The sequence below is a fragment of the Balaenoptera ricei genome, chromosome 13 (assembly GCF_028023285.1).
Source record: "Balaenoptera ricei isolate mBalRic1 chromosome 13, mBalRic1.hap2, whole genome shotgun sequence".
NCBI classification, from domain to species: Eukaryota; Metazoa; Chordata; class Mammalia; order Artiodactyla; family Balaenopteridae; genus Balaenoptera; species Balaenoptera ricei.
In genome coordinates this window covers 41,945,141-41,972,148 of record NC_082651.1, presented here as the reverse complement: position 1 = coordinate 41,972,148, position 27,008 = coordinate 41,945,141, and the positions used below count along the sequence as shown (strand labels likewise).

Sequence of the window (27,008 nt, the reverse complement as noted above, 5' to 3'; positions counted from 1 at the left end):
AGATCCCCCGTGTGAAGGCCTCAGAGCCGCAGGGGACCTGGGCGTTTGCAGCCTACCACAGTCTCGGCCTCACTCGACCCTCACGGCTCCCGGACCCGGCTATCCGTCTGCAGATCTGTCTTCTCACCCCGGCGAGTGCGGGTCATTCCCTCAGTACCTATGCCTCACTGTCTCGGGCTCTTTTTACCACAGTCTTGGCCTTGCCCTGCAAGGAGCGCCGGGAGGGCCTGCCTTCTGTGTTCCTGAGTGTGGGCAGAGGTATGAGTCTGGAGGCGAGGGCGGCCACTGAACCCCAGGCCTGAGCCCCAGCCCCAGCCCCCCACCCCGCCAAGCGCCCGAGCAAGTCCAACTTCCGGTTTTCTGCTCGGTCTCGTAGGTGTCGCCTTCCTGGAACACTTGGGTTATTGATCCCGCTGAAAGAGCCGGAGTGCGGAGACAGCGCTTCCCTGGGGATGAAGGGAGTGGGGAGGAGAGTAGGCTGGTGGTTGGGGGAGGGAGTTGATAAAATTTAGGAGAGGATGTAGGGCCTCCCTGGCCTCCCTCTGCCGGGCTGAGTGTGGGGCTAGACTAGGGGTGGGGGAGCAGGGCCGAAGAACCCCCATCCCCAGGCGCAACTCCCTCGCGCACCGCTGGGAGTCGGAGAACCCCGACTCAAGACCAATCAGCAGGGAGGGGTGGAGCGGCCGGGCGGGGGCGGGGCCGGAGGAAGAGGAGGCGGGCGGGGGGCGCGGGGGGCGCGGGGGTCGAGGGGGGGGTGAGGGGGGCAGGGGGCGGGGGGCGCGAGGGGCGGGGAGGCGCGGGCTTGGCCGGCCCAGGCTGGGCAGGCGGTGGCTAAGACGAAGGTGGCGGCCGGCATGGGCGATGGGGGCGCCGAGTGCGACCGCGGCACCTCACGCCCGGAGTCGCGGAGCGGGCGCGGCGGGGACCGCGGCGGAGCGGAGGACTCGAGTGCTGATGCCGGCGGCCGCAGCCCAAAGGAGACTGCCGGGACCTCCGCCTCCAGCCCCGCGGGCTCCAGGGAGAGCGGCGCCGACAGCGACGGGCAGCCGGGGCTCGGAGAGGCAGACCACTGCCGCCGCATCCTGGTGCGAGGTAAGAGGACAGCTCGAAGCCCTGGCCCACCGGACGCCCCTCCCATCCCCTTCTGGCGCCTCCGACCTTCCTGCAGCCTCCACCTCCCGATTCATATATTCATTCATTCAGTCATCATTCAGTCATTCATTCAGCAAACATTGTTTTGAGCGTCTATTGTGTGCTGGACATTGAGCTGAGTGCAGGGGACAAAGCGGCGCCCGGTACCGAAGAAATTCCCATTTCACTGCCTTACGATTCTCAGCTTCCCAGGCCCATGCGGGCGGGTTACTGTGGCGGGGGCGGAGTTGCGAGTGCGGGATGCGGAGAGCCGAGTCCCCGCCCCGCGGCCCTCGCGGCAGGTGCGGAGAAAAGCGTCACGAGCGCTCCGCGGGGTCAGGACGAGGAGGCACCAGTGTCCGGAGCCGTGGGAGGAAGAGGCCAGGCTCCGCTCAGCAGCCGGGGCGCTCCCCCGCCCCCTGCCCAGCCCTGTCTCCCGTTCCCAGCCACGCAGACGCACCGGGCTGCTCCCGGGAGAGGGTACCGGGACGCGGAGGGCGGCGTGCGCCCCGCTCGCCCGCCTGAGCTTCGCCCCGCTCTCCCGCCTGGGCTTCGCTTTCTCGGTTCCCACTTCCTCGCGGCGCCTGGGCCCAGCCGGCTCTCGGCGCGGCCTTCTGCCGGCCGGGCCTTTTGCGTCTCTCCCGTTCTCCCTCACCCTTCGCCCTCCTCTCTTCTTTCCTGGCCATTTCTCTCCGCCGAGCTCGCATTCCCTTCCTGCAAGCGTCCGAGTGCCCAGCTCTGCCTGGCTTCCTCGCCGCGGGGCTGAGGCTACCCCGGCCCCCAAAGCCAGCCTCACGCGAAGCTCTAGGCTCGCCTTTCGCCGGACCCGGGCCTGGCCTAGCGAGATGGGAGAAGAAAGGGAATCCCGGAGTCTTGCCTTCAGCCCGTCCCTAGGCCGTGGTCGGAACCTGAGGTCTGTTTCCCCCATCATCCCGGAGTCCCAGGACCGGGAGACCCAGCGCCTAGAAGAGGCCACTCGAGAGTAACGGCTGCCCCGGCCTCCTCCTCCAACTCGCTCCCGGCTTCCTCCCGCTGCCTTTTTCTTGCCCCTTCTTTTTGAGCACCTCTCCTGCAAGCCTAAGGGCCTAGAAAGAAATCAGCCAGAGCTGATTTCCTCGGCCACCGCCTAGGGAAGGGAAACCAGCCTGACTGACGCTGGCTCGAGCTCGCTCCAGCGCCAGGACCCCGAGTTTGTCTGATCTGGGCTGGGCTGTGTGTGAGCTACCCACACACAGACTGGGACACCTTGGCCTGGTCGGGCACAGCCTCCTCACAGCCGCTGGGTTTGGGTGGCTCTGGGAAAAGGGGCTAAGGTAGAGCATGGAGGCGGCCCAATGTGAAGCTGACTGATGACCATCTTGGACACAGACTCAGGGACCCTGGTCTTCAGAAAACACAGGAAACTCCAGGCCAGGTATGGTCACGCAGCGCTGTTCTGGGTCAGGCTTGGGTCAAAGGACAGGGCATGGGGAGGTGGTCCCCACCCAACAGGGATTCCAACCGGTATGTGGACCTGTTGGGCACCTGGGATTAAATTAGATCTCATTCCATAGACTGTGGGATGTCCTGGGTACAAGGCGTTAGCAGCCAACTTGGAGTTCCATTAAGGAAATCTGCAGGGTTTCCGGAAACAGAGAAATCAGCCCCCTAAGCCCACACTCCCAAATTTAGGACCTCAAGTTCCTGCAGGACACTCACCACCTCACAATCCATCTATGGGTAGTCATTTTCTTCTGCCTGGACAATTGTGAGTTCTGTGTCTACCTACCACCCCTTCTGCTCTACTAACTCCACATGTAGATGGAATAGATTTTGTGTATAGATGTCAGTCAAATAACTCCCAGTTGTAGACTCACAAAAGGTAGGAGTAAAAAATTACCCTCCAAGAGACCACCCACTCTAGGAGCAATCCACAGCCAGGAAGAGATGGACCCCCCACTGTATGTGGGGCAGCTTGTGTGCACTGTCGGGTGTACTTTTACAAATGCGTGTAGGAAATACAGCAGTGCCATTACACTTATACAGTATAAAGGAAATAGAGCACAGAGGAGGTATTTACGCACCTAAAAGAAATAAAAGGGTAAACAGGGCCCTCATAAATCCCTCTGTCCTTTCCATTTAATGACAAGGAGATTATTACAGGCCTGAGATACCAGGGACATCATTTACCGCTAATCCCTCCTAGCCAGGGTCACCTGTGTCACTCCGGCCCCACTGGGCCCAGGGCAGAGGCTCTGACAGATGAAAGGCCCTGCACTGGTGAAGGGAAGTCTGCAGCGTCTTGGCCCCTGGCTGAATGTCCCTCCAGTATGCTCTAAGCGAAGAGTACATTTTACCCTTGACCTCCAAGGACACATCCTCCCAAAGTACCCTTGGAGGAAACCATAAAAAGGGGGAAGGTAGGCGGTTAGCATCTCAGCTGTCAGGTTGCCGGTGGGGTGAAGATTCTGGGAAAGAGCCCCACTCTCTCTGGGTCTTTCTTTCTGTCTCTTTTCCACTCAGCACTTGCTCCCTTGAGGGCTCTACCCCAGGGTAGCCAGATCTGCTGGGGGAGTCCCAAGGTGCAGGGGAAGAAGAGGAAAGCCTGGTGCTGGAATTAAGCGAAGTTGGTTTGGAATACAGGCCTTACTACAGCCCTTTGAACTTGAACTAGTTTCTTTGCCTCTCCGTGCCCCAGTTTCCTCATCTGTACAAAGAAAGCATAGTGCTTCCCTTGAAGGGCTATGCTAAGGGTCAGAGATGGTGTCTCTAAAACTGCAAACAACCAACAGGATCTCCATAAGTATTCCATTGAATGAAAGGGGGGAGAACTCTGAGGAGACTCAAACTGCTTCAGGCGGTGGGCCTCATTCCTCAGAGGCCTCCCCAACTGCACCCCCTGGGCCCAGAGGCTGTGCTAAGTGTTGGGAGGTGAACGGCCAAGGGGTCAAGGACCGGCTGATGAAAGGAGGCCCAGTGCCACCTTGCAGACCACACAGTGCGGCCTTCCCCAATCCCCTTTGAGGAACCCTCGCTCAACCAATCACTGAAGTTTCCTGCTTCTGCAAAATGTGGGTCAGGGAGCCAGGGAGGCCGACCTTGCTGCATCCCTTGCCTCAAAATGGAGGCTGCTTCGTGCCACACATGGGCACAAACAAGGCCCCTGGGATGACAGATGTACACGCAACAGGCACCCCACGCACCCCACCAGGGACACAGCTAGGCTTCCACAGGGACTTTAAAGCCGCCTAGGCTGCCCCACACCTCTGCTTGCACAGCCCGTTGACTGATGAGGGGAAGGGGTGGGAGATCCTTTTGTTTTATGTTTGGAAAGGACAAGCCGCGGGCAGGAAGCAGATGGAAGGAGAGCCATGGGTGTAAGTTAGCTGCAGCCTTGGGTGCTATGGCTTTTTCGGTGGAGCCGGGATCCCTGCAATCAGAAGAGGTGGGACAACTCTCACCCCAAAACTCCCAAACCTCACAGTCTACGCACACTCAGATGCACCTACGTGATTCTCAAATTAATCCAGAGTCGAATTCAACAACCCCTCTGGATAGAGCCGGGAATCGCTGTCTGCCAGCATCACCCCACCCAGCAGATGTTATGAACAATGCCTAGCGCTGGTCCCAGCTCACCCAAAGCGTGCCTCTGACCTGCCAATCTCAAAACCCCAATTGGGCCTCACCAACTCTGTGCTGCCACTTTGGCCTGAGTGGAGCAGGATTTAGAGGCTGCCGGCTGGGCGCTCTCGCATCTTGAGGCCTGCGGCACTCCAGGCCTGGCTCAGCACCCCTCTTTCTGGGAGCAGGGGGACAGGAAAACTGGAATCCTTTGACTGAGTGAATGGCTACCCCCCTCACCCCGTAGCACCAACACCCACTAGCGGAAATGCTTTCATCTGGGAGCCTGATGTATGTGACCAGTGGCTGGGGATGTGGGAGGACACAGGAAGGCCAGGGCCTCTGGCTGTGGCTGAACAATTCCCTCTGTGGATGTGGGTTTGGGGCAGGGGGTCATTGAATTCAGTGGGGTGCAGCCCCCTGAGAATCTGAGTGCAGTGCTGGACCCGCGCTGCAGAAATGCATCGGTCGAAACACAGACAGCACAATGGTGTACACCAGGCAGGGCGCTGGATGGATGCTGCAGACATGTCTGAGGACGCTGGGCAAGGGGCCAAGCCTTCCGGGGCTTGAGCTAGTAGCGACCCATGGGAACAGACAGCCCCCTTCTGCAGCCAGGTCTGGGCTCAGCGTTGACCAGCGTCGCCTCCCTTTCTACTTGGATTTACAGCAGCCCCTGGACCTAGGAGGACTCCGCCCAGACCTAGCAGTCCTCGCCCGGCAGGTCAGGTCGTGGCAGCTCCACAAGGGCACACCTGCCATCTTCCTGATGTGGTGTTTTGGCAGTGGAGTCGGTGAGACAGAGTGTTGTATTGGAAGGAGCACTGGATTGCAAGTCCCAGCGCCTGGGCCCTCCAGACACCAGACCTTGGGACTATAGCCTCGGTATAAGTCTGCTAAGAGAGGAGATAACCCAGGACCAGCCTGCCAGGCAGTGGTTGAAAGGTTTAAATGATTCATGCAGGGGATTGCACTTTGGGGTTTTTGGTTTCAGTTTTAGTTTTGGGGCTTGTGGGGGGTATTAGGTTTCTTTTAGATATTTCTGGGATTGTTTTTGTTTTATGTTTATGCTTTGTTTTTGGCAGAAGGACCCACATTCTCGGGTGGGTCTGTGCTGGGCCCTTTCATTTTTGCTGTTTATTTTTCTCCTTTATATCCATGCCGCCAGCCCACCCCCAACACACATAAGCAGAAGCAAACCTGCAGCCAAATGCATAGTCTTGTTGGTTTGTCTTGCGTGCACCGTTTCATTTTCAGGGAACTGTGCAGGGCATTTGGCGGCTCCTTGTGTTCTCAGCTCTTGCTGCCGCCCTGGGTGGTCTCTTGAACTCGGGTGCCGGGGGACCCGCTGCCGCATCCCGTGCGCGCACACACGCACACCTGAAAGGTCTGAGCCTCCAGGTGGCCCACAGGTGACCCAGCCGGGCAGGGAGGCTGGGACTGCACGTGGGTACTCGGAACTGGAGGGGAGGGAACGGACTGCAGCAGCGTGTGTCCCTGGGCCTTTGTACGGTGACACCAAACAGATTGGGTCTCTGCACACTGTGCACCCGCTGTGGCGACAGAGGGCTTCTAAGGCTCCTGTTGGCCCTACGCTCTATCCTCAATTACGCCGGACTCAAGTCTGGGGCCGTAGTAGACAACCCAAGCTCCCTCTCTGTTCGCAGTTTCTTTGATTTGTATTTTAAATGGGCGTGGGGCCGGCGGGGGCGGTATAGGGAAAAGCATGTGAATTTTGCCTTTTATTTCCTGTTTGCTTAATGTAAACTAAAGATCGGCCTGACTCTCCTCGGAAAGCGGGTAGCGGATTGCTCTCAGTGCATCCGCGGAGCTGCGTACCCCAGTTTGAACATGTCTGAGAGAGGACGCCGAGACAGAGTAGGCCTGCCCAGGGATCCCCGGGACCAGGGGTGGTCAATGCCCCCCACCCCGCGCCCATCCAGGAGGGAGGTTGGAGGGTCTCGGCTAGGGGTGCCGGGGTGGCAGTGGACACTACGGAAAAAGGTGGCAGTGCCAGGACCGAATCTGGCCTACAAAGCCGAGGAGTGGGCGGACCCGGAAAAGCCAGGGCTGCGAGCGCGGCCGGGGGGTGGGGGCGACCGTGGGATGCTGCTTGCCACCCCTCCCCCCAGGCCCAGTAAAGTCCCCCAACCAACTCTCCCACGTTCTCCCATGATCTTGCCCTTCGCTTGCTAGTTGATTCATTCCACAAACATTAATGAGTACCTACCTACTACGTGCCAGACCGACCCGGTGGGGCTGCTGGTGCTCAGCTTACCAACCGAGAGACCGCCTCGCAAGCGGGGACTTGCCGGGGTCCTGACCCGCCCCGGCGGCGCGGCCCGGGTGGCGAGGGAGCGATGTCGGCGCTAAACTCAAGGGAAGCGGGCGCCGGAGCCCGGTTCCCTTGATGCCCCGCGGGGACCACGTAGGAGGTAGTCACCGCACTCGCCAAACCCACGCGATCTCCCCAGACGCGTTCCGTACGCATACAGTAGGCACTCAGTAAATATTTGCCGAAAGAATGAGAGGAGGCGAAACCATCCACATCTCGTGTTTCACTAGGTGGGAGGCCGCAGCTCCCCTCCCTGGGAAGAACGTCCGTTGTGAAGTGACCTCCTTATTTTTTGACGTTACAGAGTCGTTCCTTACATGAAATGGTGATGATGCCAGAGCACAGAATAATTGTTAAAATATAAAGTTGACGACGCCATATTTCTGGAATTTTGTGCAATCCTCAACTTGGGAACCACTGAAATACAAAACCTGAAGAAGCTCAAATATGGTTTCTTTTACTGGTTCCTTGGATCCCCAAGGCCGGGGAGGCCCCCCAGAGGAGCAGGAGGCCGAGGGAAGCACAGGGCCGGAAGGGCGGTAGTGAGTCTCCCGGCTCTCTGCAGGGGCTTAGGGTGAGGTTTCACCCGCAAAGCCAACCAGGTAAATAACTAGATAAATCCGCGCTCCTCCTCCCCGCCCAATTCACACGTCTCCAGTCCTCTGTTGGAGCTTGAAATAACCGGGTATTTACAGTCACGGTTGGTTCTGTGTTTTGCTTGTCCCGCCGCCCACGGCGGAGCTGCGGGGAGCCAGGGCGCGGCGGGCGGAGGACCACCGCCCCCGGAGGAATGTTAAGGCCACGCTCACAATGCAGACAGGAAGATAGAGAAATTAAATTCAAAAAGCAATAAGTGCTCAAGGTAAAAACAAACAAACAAACCGAAGTGGTAGAAGCCAGCATTCCCAGTTTCAGGTGTGTTTCAGGAGATTTCCTCGCTCTCCTATACAGACAATAGCGAAAGCGGAATCATATTACATAAGCTGTCTGCGACTTACCATTTTAAAAAAATTCAGTCCGCAGGGGTCATCTCTTTGGCCCAACCATTTCACACAGTTCCGTGACTGTACAGTAAGTACTCCTCTGGTGGGGGAATGCCGGATTCTCCTATCCTCTGGGAGGATATTCCTGTTGTTTTTCCCTGGTACAGTGAAGCATTGTTTGTAATTGTGAAAAAGTAGAACCAACCTAAATATCCATCAACAAGGGACTGGTTAAATTAAATTTTATTATATCTGCTTAATGCAGTACTGTGCAGTGGTTAGAGCACTTCTAGATACAAAGATATTTATTAAATAAATTTTACCAAATAAAAAAGTAGTTTACAAAAAATCTTACTTTTGTAATATATAACTTACATATTTATGTTTTTCAATTACTAGGGAAGGTCTGGGAGATTGAGAAATGAGCTCCCAATGCCCGGGTCTTTGCGCCCTTGAGTGTTTCCAAAGGATAAATTCCTAGCAGTGGAATTGCTGCTTCAAAAGGTTTACACACACTAAAAATTTTTTTAATGTGTTTCCTTTAATTTTAAAATAGTAATTATTTCATTTGATTCAAACATCAAAAAGTTGTTTTAAGCACACAGTGAAAAATCTCTCTCCCATCCGTGTCCCCCATCCTTCAGTTCCCACCCGGCTCAAAGGCAGCCATTATTTACTGCTTTCCAATATGTTCTTCGGAATAATTTCTATGCTTATGCAAGTCAGTGCAGCTATATTGCTTTTTTTCCTTTTGTTTTTTACTCATATGGTGACATCTCTATATATTTTTCGCACCTTGTTATTTTCACTTACCAGTGTATCTTGGGATGTTAAGAACTTCTTGTTAGTTTTTTTACAGATGCATAGTATTCCATTTATAGAGACTGGATGGACCATAATGTATATTATATAACCCATGCCCTCATGGCAGACATTTAGCTTTTTTCTTATCTTCTGTTATTATATACAATGCTGCAATAAATAAACTTGTTCCTTGGTCATTTCCACATGTGTTGGTATATCTGTCAGAGAAGTTCCTGAAAGTAGGTTACTGGGTCAAAGAGTATCTGTGTTTGTAATTTGAAAGACAGTGCCCAGGAGCCCTCCACAAGATGATACCCACCCACTGCCCAGCAATGCCTGAAAGTGCTTGTATCCCCAAATCTTGCTATCACAGTTCACACTTTATATCTCGATGGATGTTAAATTGTTCTTCCAGGGGAAAAAAATGTTTAGCAATTTATACCCCCGCCTTTTGCCCTTTCCCCATATTGGACATTGTATATCTTACATACCTTTGCTAAGAAGTACCTCACTGACATTTTAATTTTTATTTCTTTGATTATTAGTGAAGTTGAGCATTTTTTCATTTTTATTGGCCAGTTGTATTTCTTCTGCTGTCTATTAATTCATTTCATTTGACCATTTTAATTTTCAAATATTCCTTTCCTTACTGATATGTAGAAATTACGTATTATGGACAGTAGCTCATTACTTTCAATATATGTTGCAATTATTTTTTAGTTTATAAATTGTTCTCTAATTTTGTTTCTGATGTCTTTTGTTTTCTGAAATACAAAATATCTTTCCAATTACAAAACCAATCTGTGCTGTTTTGCTGTATCATGTAAAAATGGAAAGTTCTTCATTTCTTCCACATAATACACTTCTACTCCCAATATGCAATCTCCGAAACTTTCCCTAGTAATTGGAAAACATAAATATGTAAATTATATATTACAAAAGTGAGAGTTTTGGCAAACTGCTTTTCTTCATTTAATAAACATTCATTTATAAATATCTTTCTATCTAGAACTGCTTCATTATTTTTAACAGCTGCATAGTACTATATTATGCAGATATAATAAACTTTTATCTAACCAGTCCCTTGTTGATGGATTTATGTTGGTTCTATATTTTCACACTTACAAACAATGCTTCAGTGAACATCTTTGTATCCTAATTTGAACAGATTTTTTTAAAAGTCTCATTTATGAGACAATGTGAAAAATATGTAAACAGGTGAGACATTTTATTATATTAAGGAATGGTTGTTAATGTTTCTAATTGTGACAATAGTATTGTGATTGTTTTTTTAAAGGAGTCTTTAGAGATACATATAAAAATGTTTCTGGATGAAATGATATGATGTCTGGGATTTGCTTAAAATTACAGGGATATAGAAGGAATAGGATTGTTCCTGAGTTTATAATTGTTGAAGTTGAGGGATAGGTATATCAGAATTCATTATACTATTCTCTTTTATTTTGTATGTTTGAAATTTCTCATGATAAAATTTTTAAAATAATAAATATCATTTCATATATGTCTGGTATGCATATAATTACAGGATAAAGTCCTAGAAGTGAAATTTTAAAATACAAGTATATATGCTTAAAACTGTGATTATTTCTAAATGCCAAAAATGTATGAATTTATACTCCCAGAAATTGTGTATAAATGTGCCATTTCTCCACATCCTCCCAACCCAGGATATACTCAATCTTTTAGAGTAAAATCTTTTCAAGTGAAAAAAAAATCTTATTTTATTTGGCATTTTTAATTACTAGTGAGGTTAAACATATTTTCATATACTTATTTTTCATTTTTATTTCCTCTTCTGTGAATTTTTCATTCATATACTTAGCCATTGGTTTGCTCATTGTTTTCTTATAGTAGTAAACATTATTTATACATATTTATGTATCAATATATGTTATATAAATATACTTATGTAAACATACAAACATATACATATTTTAAAATATTTTATAGAAGGGAAATGATCCCTTTTTCTGTGACGTGTTGCAAACATCCCCAGATCTTTTTCTTTTTCTTTTTTTTTTTTCTTTTGACTTTGCTGTGAGTTGGGGGGTTTTCTGAACTCAAATTTAAACTTTAATCACATCTAATGGTCATTTCCTTTTGGGCCTCTACATTTTAGTTCTCAACTAGAAAGTTCTTCTCCAACAAAAGGTAACAATATTATATATATTATATATAATGTATATCTAATATATATTTATAATACAATACTCTTAAATTTTGTTACAAAAAATTCAGTATGCATTACAATTTTTTCAGTTTATAATTTATCTTTTATTTTTCTTTCTAATGTCTCTTCATTTTTGAAGTATAAATTATCCATTAAAAAATTTTTTAATTTTATATTGGAGTATAGTTGATTAACAATGTGTTAGTTTCAGGTGTTCAGCTAAGTGATTCAGTTACACACATACATGTATCTATTCTTCTTCAAATTATTTTCCCCTTTAGGTTGTTACATAATATTGAGCAGATACTAGGGAGTTTGGGATTGACATGTACACGCTGCTATATTTAAAATGGATAACCAACAAAGACCTACTGTATAGCAAAGGGAACTCTGCTCAATATTGTGTAAAATATCCTTTTAATTACAAAACCAATCCATGCTGAAATCATGTGAAAGTTGAAAATTTTTCATTTCCCTCACACGATACACTTCCACTCCCAAGATGTAACCTCCCAAACTTTCCCTAGTAATTGAAAAACATAAATATGTAAGTTATATATTACAAAAGTGGGATATTTTTGCACACTGCTAAAATAGTCTGTTCACAGACTGTGATAGTCTTTGCAACAAACCAAATAATAAAGAAGTGCAAAAAAAAAAAAAAAGAAGTGCATAAAGTAAGATGGGAGAAATCTTTTCTCCCTGACCAACTCCCACTCCACAGAGCAAACAGAAAAGAGAGGTGTTCAACCTGCCAGACTTAATTCTATGTAGGTACAAGCACGCACACACACAAAGTTTAGTTTTACATTTTGTTCTTTATAAAACTAGGTTTGTACACATGTACTTGTTTTCACGTAGCAGGTTTTAATGGACATCCGTTCAGGTCAGTATATGAAAATGTACCTCACTCCTGTTAATGTCTACATAACAGCCAAAGGCATGACCATACTGTGACTTCATCAACAGTATTCCTGTTGATAAACATTCAGCTTTTTCCTTTTTTTTTTTTACTCTTACAAACTGCTACAAACAGTGAGTCTATCTTTATGAAGGTATACCAATATTTCTCTGGGGTAGAAACCTCTATAAAATTTCTGAAACAAAGGAACTATGCATTTTTTAATTTAGCTAGGCATTGTGAAATTACCCTCCAAGAAAAGCTTATTTTGTATTAATTTGTATTCTCACCAATAGAGCTTGAGAAACCTATTTTCCCTCACATTTGCCAGCACAACTTTCCCAGCCTGATAGATAAAATATGATAACTGAAAAAAAATTTATCTCATTGCTGTTCTAACTTTCATTTTCTCTAAGTCCCTCTGAGCTTGAGTATTTTTTCATATATTTTAGCCATTAGTATTTCTTCTCCTCTGAATAACCCTTTCATTTAATTTGTTAAGTTTCCCACTGGACTGCTTGACTTTATTTATTAGACTATAGAGGCTGTGTGTGTACTAGACATTAAGACTGTTATGCATGTATTATTAACATTTTCTCCCAATCTGTCACTTGTCTTTTAACTGTCTCTCATCCTGCAGAAGATTTGATTTGTAGGTACTCAAATCTGCCATTTATTTTTTTAAATTCTTCAGAGTTTTTATTCCATTTTTAGAGCTTTGTTTTTTAAATCTAAAGTTTTAATCCATCTTGTGTATATTTTTGCATGCAGTGTGAGATAAATTACTTTATTCCAGGTAATGAGCTAATCGTCCAAAAGCCAGGTCTTTAATAATCTTGTCTTTCCTCCAACTAATTTGAAATATCTTTATAATATACCAATTTCTCATATAGGCATGGATTTGCTTCATAACTCTTGGGTCATCATCATACCATTTTAGTTGCTGTAGATATGTAATATATTTTGCTGTAATGGTAATACAAGTATTCTCTCCTCATTCTTTACATTTTTTTCTCAACTATTCTTCCATTTTAAATTTTCCCAATAAACTTGAGAATGAATTTTTTATAAGGAATTTTTATAGTGATCACATTATATTTGTTAAGGCAGGAAGGACCTTGTCACACTTAAAAATCAGCACAGGACTTCCCTGGTGGCACAGTGGTTAAGAATCCACCTGCCCATGCTGGGGACATGGGTTCGATCCCTGGTCTGGGAAGGTCCCACATGCCACGGAGCAACTAAAACCATGCGCCACAACTACTAAGCCTGCGCTCTAGAACCCGTGCACCACAACTACTGAGCCTGCGCTCTAGAGCCCGTGAGCCACAGCTACTGAGCCCGTGTGCCACAACTACTGGAACCCATGCACCTAGAGCCCATGCTCCGCAACAAGAGAAGCCCCGCTCCTCAACAAAGAGAAGCCCCGCTCCTTGCAAATAGAGAAAGCCCGTGCACATCAACGAAGACCCAATGCAGCCAAAAAAAAAAAAAACACAACATGTTAACAGCTTATCATGTAAAGGAACTACCTGGGTGCTACCTGGATGAAGTTGGGTAGGACTTTGAGGGGGTCTGTTGGGAGAGGTAGGTGGAGAGGGTAATTTTTGGTCCTGGAGGTCAAGAGCATTAGCTATCTATTATCAAGCAGGGGTCATCACCTCTCCCATGGCAAAGGCTCTTTGGATGGAACACACTCTCCCCTGTACCCCTAGGGCTCACCCCTCTTTGAGGAGATCTGAAGGACAGCAAAACTCAGCCTTCATTCCAGTTACACTCATGCATTTCACCCTAACAAAACCCTACCCACAAAGAGGCTCTGCAGTTAAGCTGCCCCTCCTTCCCGGTGCTTCCCCCGCAACCCCACCTAGAAAAGGAACAATTCCGGAAAGGGGGCTCTGTCAGTAGGATGGACTAGATTTTGCTGCAGAGACAACCCAAAACTTCAGAGGTTTAGCAAAACACAAGTATATTTCTAACTCACTTGATAAGTCCATCACAAGTGGGCAGGGGCTGGTCTTGGTACTCAGAAACCCATGCTCCAGCTTGACTCTTGCCTCTATGACCATCACAGTAGGGGGAAGGCGGTGTGGCAAATCACGAACCAGCTTTTGATGTGTTCTCCTGAAAGTGCCCGCATCCTTTCCTCTTGACTAAAACAAATCATATGGCCACATTTGATTGCAAAGGGCAGACAGTTAGTGCAACCCTACCATGTGCCTGGAAGGAGTTGGAAACGCTGGCGAACAGCATTCATGGCTTATACATTAACTTGACTTTGATGAGTGGCCTTCTCTGCCACTCCTGGCTAAAATAGCAAATACAAAAACACACACTATGACTTTTTTTTTTTTTTTTTTTTTTTTTTATAGCTGCCTCGGGTCTTCGTTGCTGGGCTCGGGCTTTCTCTAGTTGTGGTGAGTGGGGGCTACTCTTCGTTGCGGTGCTCAGGCTCTAAGCTCACGGGCTTCGGTAGTTGCAGTGCTCAGGCTCAGTAGTTGTGGCTCGCAGGCTCTAGAGCCCAGGCTCAGTTGTGGCGCACGGGCTTAGTTGCTCCGCGGCATTTGGGATCTTCCCCGACCAGGGATTGAACCCACGTCCCCTGCATTGGCAGGTGGACTCTTAACCACTGCGCCACCAGGGAAGTCCCACACACTATGACTCTTGTATGTTAGCTATTTGGAGAGGGTCAGTAATATCCCCTTATCTTGTTTTATTTTCTTCACAGCATTTATCAGTACCCTTCATATTAGTTTTTAAATTTATTATCCGTCTTTCTCCCTAACACAAGGTCTATGGGAACAGGGACCTTGTTAATTTTGCTCATTTCTATATCCTCAGACCCGAGAATACTATTTGGCACATAGTAGGCACTTATTAAATTTATGTTGAATGGTTGAATAGACACAGTTGTTTTATTTACATAAGTGGGGTAGTACTACTTACTTTCTTTCACTTAATGTCAGTTCATATAGATATTGCCTCATTCTTTTAAATTGCTACATGGTATTTTATAAAATATGAATGGTATGAATGTACCACAGTTTGTTCAGCCATTTCTCTTACAGGGAACACTCAGGATGCTTTCAAATTTTCAACATTTTGAACAATGCTTCAGCAAACATCCTTATATATACCTTGGAGCACATGAGCCTGTGCTTTTCTGGATAAATACCTACTAAAATAAAATTGCTGGGGCAGTAGCTGTGTGCATCTTTAAACTTGACAAATGCAGCCTTAAACGTTGTGACAATTTATGATTCTACCAGCAGTGAATGGGAGTGTGGATTCCCCAACAGTGCATCATTGCTTTATTAATCATCTGCTAATGTCTTTCCAATCTTAAGGGAGATAAATGATTATCCATTGTTGCTTGAACTTGCATTATCCTGATTACTGTGAAGCTGTGCTCATCTTTTCATATATTTACTGGCCATTTGACTATCTTTTCTGTGAATGGCTCACATAAATTACTTGACCATTTTTTCTGTTAGACTATTGCCCTTTTTTAAAAAATTGTGTATTCATAATTGCATTTTATATATTCTGGATATTATTTCTTTGCCTTTTAAAAAAGACTTTCTTCAATCCTGTCTTTCGTATTTTATCTTGGTTTTGGTGCCTTTGCCATACAAAAGTTTTTAGCTTTAATGTAGTCAAATACATCCTTTATTTTTCCTTTACAGTCCAGGTTTGCATTTTGCTTGGAAAGCTCTTCCCAAGCTTAGGATTCTAAAAATAGCCTCCTATATTTTCTTGTAATCCCTTTATCATATTATAGTCTATGATTTGCTCTCTAATCCATTTGAAACATTGTTCTTTATGGCGTGAGATGTGAATTTAACTTGATTTTATTCCAAACGGATAATTTATGGTCATCAGTCTACTTAACTCCACTGATAGACTAGACCAACCCGTCCCCATTGAGAATGTTCCCTTTATCATAAACTCTGTCACTATATGTACATGGCTCTATTGTGTACTCCTTATTCCATTTTGTTTCCCAATATTCAGTTATTTGAATACCAACTTTACCATTTCTATTATATCCATGTTTCATTTATTTACTTAATATTTTAGCATAATATATTTTAAAATGAAATACCTACTTTAGCTTCATGCTAAACATATAAAATCATAGATTTAAATTTTTTCTAGTAAACCCTAAAAGAAGTGCATATCTTTTGAAATGGCAAAGGTTTATTTATGTACCATTTTAAATCATCTTACAAACCACAAGTGAAATGCAAAGGCATTTGGGGAAACACTATTGTATTCTTTCCACTAATGGATTTGTCAGTTTCTGTGACAAAACATCATTCTAGCTTCATGGCATGTTTTTGTTGTTATTGTTGTTGTTAATGTTTTATTTTGAAATAGCTGGAGAATCACAAGAAGTTGCAAAAATGGTAGGGAAATCCCATGTATCTACAACCTAGCTTCTCACAATTGTGACATCCTATATAACTATAATAATGATCAAAATCTGGAAATTGACATTACTACAATGTAATTAACTAGACCACTGACCTTCCTCAGATTTCACCCATTTTTTGCATGCACTTTTTTCTTTGTATATAGTACTATGACATTTTATCACAGTTATAGATCCATATAACTACCACCCCAGTCAAGATACAGAACTGTTCTGTCACCACCAAGAAACCCCTATATAGTCACAGCTTCCCTTCCCTAACCCCTGGCAAGCACAGATCTGTTCTCCACCTCTGTAACTTTGTCATTTTGATAATGTAATATAAATGGACTCATACAGTACATAATCTGAAGGACTGCCTTGGTTTTTTTCACTCAGTATAATTTCCCTGGAGATGTATCCAATTTGTTGTGTCTATCAATCAATAGTCATTGTTGTACCACGGTTTGTTTATCCATTCACCTGTTGAGGGACATCTGGATTGTTTCCATTTGGGAGCTACCACAAATAATGCTACTATGAACATCCCCGTGTAGGTTTTAATGTGAACCTAATATTTCATTTCTCTGGGATAAATGCCCAGGAATGAGGTCACGGGGTGGCTAATATAGGTTTAACTGCCAGGTCAGTTTCCAGAGTGGCTGCACCACTTTACATTCCCACCAGCAATGAGTGAGAGATCTAGTTTCTTGGCATCCTCACCAGCCTTTTGGCACCCTTTTTTTTTTAATTGAGATGCGATTCACGTAACATGAAACTTGACTTTTTTTTTTTTTTTTTTTTTTGCTGCGTTGGGTCTTTGTTGCTGCAAGCAGGCTTTCTCCCATTGCGGCGAGCGGGGGCTACTCTTCGTTGCGGTGTGTGGGTTTCTCATTACAGTGGCTTCTCTTGTTGCAGAGCATGGGCTCTAGGCGCGTGGGCTTCAGTGGTTGTGGCGCACGGGCTTAGTTGCTCCGCAGCACGTGGGATCTTCCTGGACCAGGGCTCGAACCCCTGTCCCCTGTATCGGCAGACAGATTCTTAACCACTGCGCCATCAGGGAAGTCCCTCAGTCTTTTAATTTTTGCTACTCTGATACGTATTTCTCCTGGTTTTCATTTGTTTTCCCCTAATGGCTAGTGATGTTGAACATCTTTTCATGTGCTGATTTGTAGGACCTGTTTGGGTATCTTGGGACAAGTCTGAGGGGCCTTTGTTCCATGCTCCTGCCTCTCCTGGCCCTGAGGAGGAGGGCTGCCCTTGGCTGCTCCCCGAGGCAGGAATGCTCCTCTTAGCTCCTCTACAAAGAGGAAAGGTGTGGGGGGGGGGCCTATATGGTTTGACCTCAGTGGTCAAGAGCACAGGCTCAGAGCTTCAGGTGGGCTCCAGGTGGCTTACCCGGAAGAGGATATGAAGCTTGCAGCACCACGTATGACACCCCTCACCTTGTCTCCTGTTCACACCCCCCAAGACACTTTTAATAAAATCAGTGCCTTTGGAGCTGGGCTCACTTGAGTGTTGTGAGGAAAGTTCTGAGACTGGTTTCACAATTGTAGACAGTAGAACCTGTGCAAAGGCGACCCAGTCACAATGGGGTCACAAATATTACGCCACTATTTTAAAATGTAGAAAGTATCGGGGTGGGGGGGAAGCTTGAGTTGTCCCCAAAGGCCTATGGTTCTACCAAGCCTCCAAGAGCAGGGCTCCCATCTGTGTGCTGTGCTCTGCCCAGCGCCCTGGCAAGACTAGCCCAGTGGTCGGGGAGGGCAGCCTCAGGGCTATGACTCTGTCCCCCACCCAGGCTCACCTTCTCCCCAAGGGTTGACTGAGAACACGAAGGTGCTTGAACCTCTGAGATCGGGGGCAGGACCTTCGAGCTAGGAGCCCATGAAGAGCTGAAGTGCACCCTGGAGGAGTGAACATTAGCTGGCCCTAGCAGGAGGCAGGAAGAACCGGTCTCATAAAATACACTGAGGGACTTGGAGGGAGAGGTCCCGGGTTCACCCTCTAGAGTAGGGATTCTAAAAGTAGGCTCTACAGTCCTGTGGCTCAGAAGGAGCCTCTTAACAAACAGCACATCCCAAATGCAATTCCTTTCCTGCATCTTCCAGGGCAATGATGAACCCATTCAGAAGATTCCATTTTCTACCCATGACCAAAGTTTTCTTCACTATAACCTATCAATTGAATCACTAAGGATTACTAAAAGAGGGTATTCATCAAGTAAAATGAGGGTGTTTCTAGACCTTATTAAACACTGTCAGTATGAACTTGGGTAAGTGACTTAAAATTTGTCCCTCCATTTCCCCATCTGTAAAATGGGGATAATAACAGTTCCAACTTCACTGAGACATGGGGAGGGTTTAAGTAATTAAAACGGTGCCTGGCCCAGAGCAAGCATTGCAGAGGTGTCAGCTATTATTATGAGCGGCCACGGCCACTAATGCTTCTGATCGCATTGCAAACTTCGACTGTGCATGCCCCCTGGAGATGGGCGGAGCTCCTGCAAGCTTGGAGGTTTGCTTTGTTACCTGTGCTTGGTAACAAGTGCTGCCTTGAGTTGGTAAGTTTCCCAGTGACACTAACCTTCCTATGTAACAGCAAGTTACCCTTAGTTTAGCTTTATCGTTATTAACAGCACATGTTGGGAGAGGTTTGGTAAATCCTACAGAATATGATGCTGCATATTTCCACACTTTAATTTTTTTTTAAAGGAACTTTATTTATTTATTTATTTATTTATTTATTTATGTCTGTGTTGGGTCTTCGTTTCTGTGCGAGGGCTCTCTCCAGTTGCAGCAAGCGGGGGCCACTCTTCATCGCGGTGCGCGGGCCTCTCACTGTCGCGGCCTCTCTTGTTTCGGAGCACAGGCTCCAGACGCGCAGGCTCAGTAATTGTGGCTCATGGGCCCAGTTGCTCCGCGGCATGTGGGATCCTCCCAGACCAGGGCTTGAACCCGTGTCCCCTGCATTGGCAGGCAGATTCCCAACCACTGCGCCACCAGGGAAGCCCCCACACTTTAATGTTTGAAATAAAACTTTTCTAATAACTAGATTTCAAGCCATCAGTGTATGTGGTTCAAACGTGGATCATCTTTGCCCCTATACTTAAAGCTGATGTGTATATATATATAAAACCCCCCACTCCAAGAAATTTTGCTTTTGCTGAGTTCTTTCAGTGGGACTATCTGGTGAATGTGGGCTACAGATTTTTCAACCTTTCCTAAGAAGTAGGCTCCAAAATATTAGAGACCCCATGCATGGAGGGCATCAGACCAGGGCCCAGGAGGGTGGCCCTGCTGTTCAGGACTAGGCACACGAGCAGTGGCAGAAGTTCCCCCTCTCAAAGACACCCCAGAAGCTTGATACAGTGGCCATGGTCCTCGGGCTCCTCCTGGGGATCCCAGCTCTACCTCACACCAGCAAGCCTCTTCATGGACCCCAGGAGGGTCTGTGGACAGAGACTGCACCCATACACACTAGACACACACACACACACACACACACATAGGGCTTAAGACCTGGCTCTGGACATTTCCTCCGGTAAGCCTTACCTGATTGATCATATCCAATTCTAACCCATCTTTTTCTCTGCACTTGAGGACTTGGTATTTCTCTTTCCATTTGTTTCTTATTCTGCTGAGGGAAGAGAATACTGACTGGGTCAGACTGAGTCCTTTCTGACCAGGCTATGATGGTAGACCTGACATTTGTGCTGAGGCCCATTCGCATACATACATTAGATACAACATACTGCATTGGGTGATTAAGGAGGTAAGGCCCAGAGAGGGTAAGCAACTTGTCAGAGGTCACACAGCCAGGCCCAGACATGAAGAGCTCCCCATCAGATCATGCTGCCTCTCATTAAGATGCTCATTGGTGGCTTAAATCCTTACTAGTGAACTAACTTGCTTCTTTTCATGACCCTTGCAGACGCCAAAGGAACCATCCGGGAAATTGTCCTGCCCAAGGGCCTGGACCTGGACCGGCCCAAGCGGAGCCGCACATCCTTCACAGCTGAGCAGCTGTACCGCCTGGAGATGGAGTTCCAGCGCTGCCAGTATGTGGTGGGCCGTGAGCGCACTGAGCTGGCCCGTCAGCTGAACCTCTCGGAGACCCAGGTAAAAGGGCAGGGCCAGACCACTCCATCCCTGCCCTGGAAGCCCAGAAAGTCCTTGGGGTGTGAGGCCTGTGGGCTGCTGCTCGGAGACCCAGCTTTGGAGTTGAGACATGTACTAGGGAAAGGCTTAAAGTTACAGATAAACCAGAGCAAATAAATATAGTGCTGACAAAAGAAAGTTGGTATATGCCAACAGGGTGGGGATGAGGGAGTCGGGGTGGGGGTGGGGGGCTTCTGGATGTATCAGGTGCTACTTCCGGTGGAGTATGGGAATAGGAGGAAGGGTCATTCAAGTTGCAGGGGGGTGTTTGTTGGTGCAGGAGGGAGCCTGCAGGAAGGCATGGTGAGGGGTGGGCTTGCTGGGAGCAAAGACTCAGTAGCGAGATGAGGCATTACAAAATTGGGTTGGGGACCTCTCATTTCCCCATTCTGGGCCTTTTCCCATCCTCACTTCATCCCAGTGTGCCTCTGAACCTCCTGTTGGAGAGAAGGGGTCTGAATGCCCCCTTCACCCAGGAAGAGCTTAACACATAGCACTGAGCACCTACTCTGTGTGAATGGAGGTATTTCAAGCTGGTAATAGAGCTAAATAATAATAATAGTAATAGTAATAATAATAATATTGGGCTGGCCAATAAGTTCGTTCGGGTTTTTCCGTAACAATTTAGGGAAAAACCTGAACAAAATTTTTGGCCAACCCAAAAATACTTCCCCAGTACTTACTGTGCTAAGGCACTATTCTAAGTTAGTTAGTTTACTAATCCCTCCCAACAACCCTATGATGTAGCTACCAATATTATCCCATTTTACAGATCAGGAGAGGTTATGCCCAAGGTCATACAACGACTAAGTTCCAAAAGTAGGATTTAGACAAGCAGTCCGGCCTCTTTATGCTGCCTGTAAACTGGGTAACCACCCTGGAGCTTGTCAAAAAAGACTTAGACACTCTAAGTCCAGCTACAGGTAAATGGCCGAGGGAGGTCAGTCAATAAATGTATGGAAAGGGCCAAACCAGGACACATGAAGGGAAGGGAGAGGAAGGAGAGGAGAAGGAAGCAGACAGTCTGGGGAAAGCTGCCAGAGGATCTGTGAGGCTCTCCGAGCACCGCCCGCTGCCGCCCTGGCCCTGGCCTTGGTACCGCCGTCCCGCGGCAGTGAGGTCAGGATCATGGGCTGCTGGGAGCAGCTGCTATCCTGCAGGCCGGGTCATCTCTGCCTGGACTGCTTTCCTCCAGCTGCCCCTGTAGAGCCCCAAACAACCCGGCAGATGGCCTGGGGCAGCTGGGCTCTCCGTCCAGCTGAGTCACTGGGGCTGGAAACCAGGCTGTGTTCAGGGGGCCTGCAGTGGCCAGGCGGGGCCAGAGCTCCAGGTGGGGAGTCAGGGAGACCCCCTCAGACCCTGAGGTCTAGGCACAGAGCCACCCCCCCTCTTTCCCCTAATTTCCCTCTGCCTTGCCTAGCTTTACCCCCAAAGTTTCCCCTGAAACTTTCTTTCCAAGGACACCTCAGATGCCCAGACCAGAAGCTCCTTCTCAGTGCTCATCCTTCCCCTGCCCTGCCTGCAGTACAGGCTACATTTATCTGCCCTTGAAGGTCAAGGCCAAGCCCCTCCTCCCCCAGGAAGCCTTCCCTAAGGCTTCTTGACTTTGCTGCAATACCTATTCCACATGGCTTGACCTGTAGAGTGTGGTGTGTGTGTGTGTGTGTGTGTGTGTGTGTGTGTGTGCGCGTGCGCGTATGTATGTGTGTGTGTGTGTGTGTGTGTGTGTGTGATGTGGTGGGCACCAACCAGTATGCACTTCCCCAAAGGAAGAATGTATTTGAAAGCCACATCTGCTCTTCAGGCCTCCCTGGGGAGCCCAGCACACAGTGGGCCCTCAGTGAATCCTCGACTAACTGATTATTGCTTACCACCCTCCTTCTTCTTTCCCCAGTCCTGGGGTTTTGCAGATAATTTACAGTGTAACTAACACTTACTGAGAGCTTCTGTGCACCCAGCACTGTTCTAAGTGCTAGATGTGTTCTAACTGGTTTAGTCTTCACCACAGCCTTGTGGGATAGGTGTGCAGTTTTTCTTCTGACACCACTTCTCACATCAAATATGTGGTGCTTTCCCACACCAACAGCAACCAATTCTCCAATACCAGCTGGGTTTCCAGCAATGCAACTCCATTCAGTTCTGACCCTAACTCCTGGAGTTAACACAGACACTACAGCCTCATGGGACAGTCCCACATCAGATGCCAGTAGCAAGTCCCAGGGCCACCCATACTTCTGACCAGCTATAAATGGGGGGGTTCCCACACCCCGCTCCTTAGGCTTGATAATTTCCTAGAATGACTCACAGAACTCAGGAAAACACTTTACACTGTATTTACTTTTACGGATTTATTATAAAGAATACAACTCAGAAATAGGCAGATGGAAGAGATGCATAGAGCCAGGTATAGTGGGGAGAGTTCATGGAGCGAACCTGATTGTTCAAGAGACTTTATAACCCGGTCTCCAGCCCCCTCCGCTCCCTGGAGGGGTGGGGCTGAAAGTTCCAACCCTCTAGTCACAGGTCTGGTCTCTCTGCGACCAACCCCCATTCTGAAACTAGGGGTCCACCCTGAGTCACCTCATTAGCATAAACTCAGGTGTGCTCAGAAGGAGCTGGTTATGGATGACAAAAAGCTCTGGGCCAAGAACCAGGTACAAAGACCAGGCGTATTTTTTCAGTACACCAGAATGATGGCTCTTTATTATTTTTACGTTAAAGAGAAGGAAACTGAGGCACGCAGAAATTAAATAACATGCTCAAAATGTAAAGCAGGCACATTCATTAGCTCTTCTAATCTTTATAAAGAGATGACTTTCAGGACTTCCCTGGTGGTCCAGTGATTAAGACTCCGCGCTTCCAACGCAGGGGGTGCGGGGAACTAAGATCCCACATGCCGTGTGGCATGGCCAAAAAATTAAAAAAAAAAAAAAAGATGACTTTATGGGTAATATTATCCCCATTTCAGAAAGCTGAGCCTCAGAGAGGCTAATTAACTTGCCCAAGTTTATATGGCTAGAATTTTGTGGAATTCTCAGTATATTCACCCACACTTTGGGGTGAATATATTATTGAATGCCTGCTATGTACCAGGTGCTGTTCTAGGCACGCCCTCCCCTCTCTGTTACACCCAGAGCTGCAGCAGGACTGGACGGGTAGGAGATCACCGGTGAAATCTTCCCTCATCATTGGTGGCACCCCTGTTACTGCCACTCGCTTTGTACCTACTTGCCCTCCGTTTGCTGGGAGCGGTCAGTGCCACTCTCCACTACATCCTCAGTTTCCTGAGGCAAGGAACCATGACTTCTGAGTCTGTCCTCTCCCTCTAGTTCAGAAGTAGGAACAGAGAAAGAGCAATAAACACTACCTCACACTGAGTGTGGGCCAGGCTAAGTCCTCTACAGGGATTTCCTATTTGATCCCTGCCACAGCCCAGGTTTTCTGTTTTGTTTTGTTTTGGTTTTGGCTGTGTTGGGTCTTCATTGCTGCACAGGGGCTACTCTTCATTGCAGTGCACAGGCTTCTCATTGCGGTGGCTTCTCTTGTTGTGGAGCATGGGCTCTAAGTGCACGGGCTTCAGTAGTTGTGGCACATGGGCTCAGTATTTGTGGCTCTCAGGCTATAGAGCGCAGGCTCAGTAGTTGTGGCACACAGGTTTAGTTCCTCCACGGCATGTGGGATCTTCCCAGACCAGGGTTCGAACCTGTGTCCCCTGCATTGGTAGGCAGATTCTTAACCACTGCGCCACCAGGGAAGTCCAGCCCAGGTATTTTTATCCTCATTATAGAGATGAGAAACTGAGACTCAAGGGTTCTTGGGGGTGGTGTCTGGCCCGAGGTAGGCGCTAGCCTGGCCGAGAACCCAGGAGGCTTCCCAGCAGGGGAAAGGGTTGCAGTGACACGCAGAGCCACGGTCCCCACGGATCTGGTGGGACCACTTCCTGGAGCAATCAAATTCCAGAGTGACTAATAGTCACTTCCTTCAGCCAGACTTGGTTGAATCTTCCTCGACCATCCCTTACCGATATCACCTTCAAATGTCACCTCTTCAGAGGTGCTGTGTTTGCCACCCCACTGATAAGATAGTCACCTCCCCGCCTCTCCCCTCCTTATTGTGTCCCCAAAGTGCCAGCCCACAAACTGTTATCTGTGCATGCCAAGTTAAGTACAGAAATGGAGAATAAGTGTTTAGAAATACACAGAGCAATTTTTCTAGTAACTCATTTTAATTGTATTTTACAAAAGTATCGGTCCACGACAGATTGGAAACTTAAATAAAAAGTGGTTCCTCACCACGAATAACTTGAGAGACACTGCTCAAAGCACTTATTGCCACCCGACAGCCACGCCTGTTTGTTTTTATCGGTTGTTTATCTTCTATCTCCCCCTCTCCCCGTCCACTCCACGTGGCAAAGCACTCTGCTTTGTGCACTGCTGATTCCGCCCGCCTAGAACAGCGCCTGGCACAGAGTGGGCACTCAATACCTATCTGCTGAATGATGAGTGAGTGAGTGAATGCAGCAATCAACCTCAAGTAGATCCCATAACTCCCTGGTCACTTTCAGTTATTGGAACTCAATCCAATCCCGTTGAAAACACCCAACTCACATCTGTTTCAAATCTTTTCTTCCCTCCCCCTTCGCCCACTCAGAACAGGCCTGACTCACTGCTGGAGGGACCTGCAGGGGAAGAGCCCCTCCCATCACGGCCGCTAGAAGGGAGCGTGCTCTGTCAGAGCCCCCTGCTCACCCTCGCCCCCCAGCGACCTCCCCCAGGGTAGGAGGGCAAGCAGAGTGGCACCTTCTGGCCTGAGGAGCCTCATGGCTGGAGGCCTTTGCTAGAGGGCCAGTTGCTCCCACAGGTGGCATGGCAGGCGTGGCCCCAGGCAGCCTTAGCTCTGCCCTCGTCCTGCCCAGGCCAGCCTCCGCCCGTGCTCCTTCTCTCCACCTCTCCTTCACCCGGGGCCACATGAGTTGCAGCTTCCCTTACGTCCTCCCAGCTTGGAGGGAAACAGCGGGTCTCCCCATGCTTTTCTTTCTGGGCCCTCCACTCCGTGGTCCCTCCTCGTCCTGCTGGCACAGACTACCCAGCCAGCTGCCAGCCTCCGGAAACCTCCGGGCCAGAAGCAGGGCCAGCCTCTGTGCTCCTGGGGACACGGGTCTGGGTGCTGCAGTGACTGACAGGTTTTCCAGCTGGGGAGCAACTGTCAGTCTCTCCTTCTCTCAGGCATTTGCAGGCCCTGCAAGTGATTCAGGACCCCCAAGCTGCCTCCTGGGGGGAGCACCCTGTCCTTCCCAGAGAGGGGAGAAAATCCCATCACTGTTATGGGGTTCGCAGAACTGACCACTGAGCTCCTCCCCGACCCCCAGCCTTCCTTTCCTTCTACAGACTAGGACGGGGTTGGAGTGCTGGGTGCCAGGTGCCGGGTGCTGGCAGAAGGCAAGTTCTCTTCCTCTCAAAGGCCTTGAAAAAGGTCTCTGCCCTTTGGTTGGTGGCTCCATTTAGGATGTCCCCAGCTTTGGGTGTGTGGCCGTTGGAAGTGTCCCTCACCATCCTGACACGTCTTCTTACACTTGTTATCACGTTGAGAAGCCCTTATAGGTGATGGGGTGGGAGGGAACTGCTGAGAGTTTCAAACGGGGGGATGGCCAGATGGGCTAAGGAGCTCCCTTCAGAGGCAGCATGGGGGCTGAGACAGGAGGAGGCGGGTGGCTAAGAGTGGAAGGAGTGTGGGCCAAGAGGGGAACTCATCTGTGCCCTCCCACCTCCACCCTCCAGCTGCCAATCCCCCCCTCCATCCTAGGGTCAGCGTAGCAGTGGAGGGGTGCCCATGATTTGGGGGGCAAGTGTCTCTTATCAGTTACCCCAGTCAGCCTGATTATGGGAAGATCTTAATGACAGTCTGATTGCTCTTCTTTCCTCTCTCACTGCACCCCTGCTCCCCCCTCCCCCCTCCCCTGCCCCTTCCTTTCCTCACCCCCACCCCTGCCGCCACTTTGCTCTGCTTTTCCCCTCTCCCTCGCTGACACCCCTCCCCTTGCTCCACCCCAAGGTGAAGGTCTGGTTCCAGAACCGCCGCACCAAGCAGAAGAAAGACCAGAGCAGAGACCTGGAGAAGCGGGCGTCCTCCTCGGCCTCCAAGGCCTTCGCCACCCCCGACATCCTGCGGCTGCTGGAGCAGGGCCAGCTGCTGTCCCTGCCCAGCGCCCCCAGCCTTCTGACGCTGACCCCCGGCCCACCGCGCCTGCCTGCCAGCCACAGGGGCGCCTCCTTGGGTGACCCCAGGACCTCGTCCCCGCACCTCACCCCGCTGACCTCAGCCTCAGCGTCGCCCCCGCTGCCGCCCCCTCCGCCCGCCCTCTGCTTCTGCACCGCCCCGCTCCCGGACCTGCCTGCCGCCTACGAACTGGGCTCCTCGGCCTTCGAGCCCTACAGCCGGCTGGACGGGAGAGTAGGCAGCCCCGGCGGCGGCAAGAAGGCCAGCGCTTAA

At 48.6% G+C, this 27,008-nt stretch overlaps 1 protein-coding gene across 1 annotated transcript; it reads left to right on the top strand.

Moving 5' to 3' along the window:
* Positions 1-854: 854 nt before the first annotated feature.
* Positions 855-27,008, top strand: VAX2 (ventral anterior homeobox 2). Its single transcript, XM_059893365.1, has 3 exons — positions 855-1,092; positions 20,293-20,480; positions 26,571-27,008. Exons 1-3 carry the CDS (start codon positions 855-857, stop codon positions 27,006-27,008), a joined length of 864 nt encoding a protein of 287 aa, XP_059749348.1.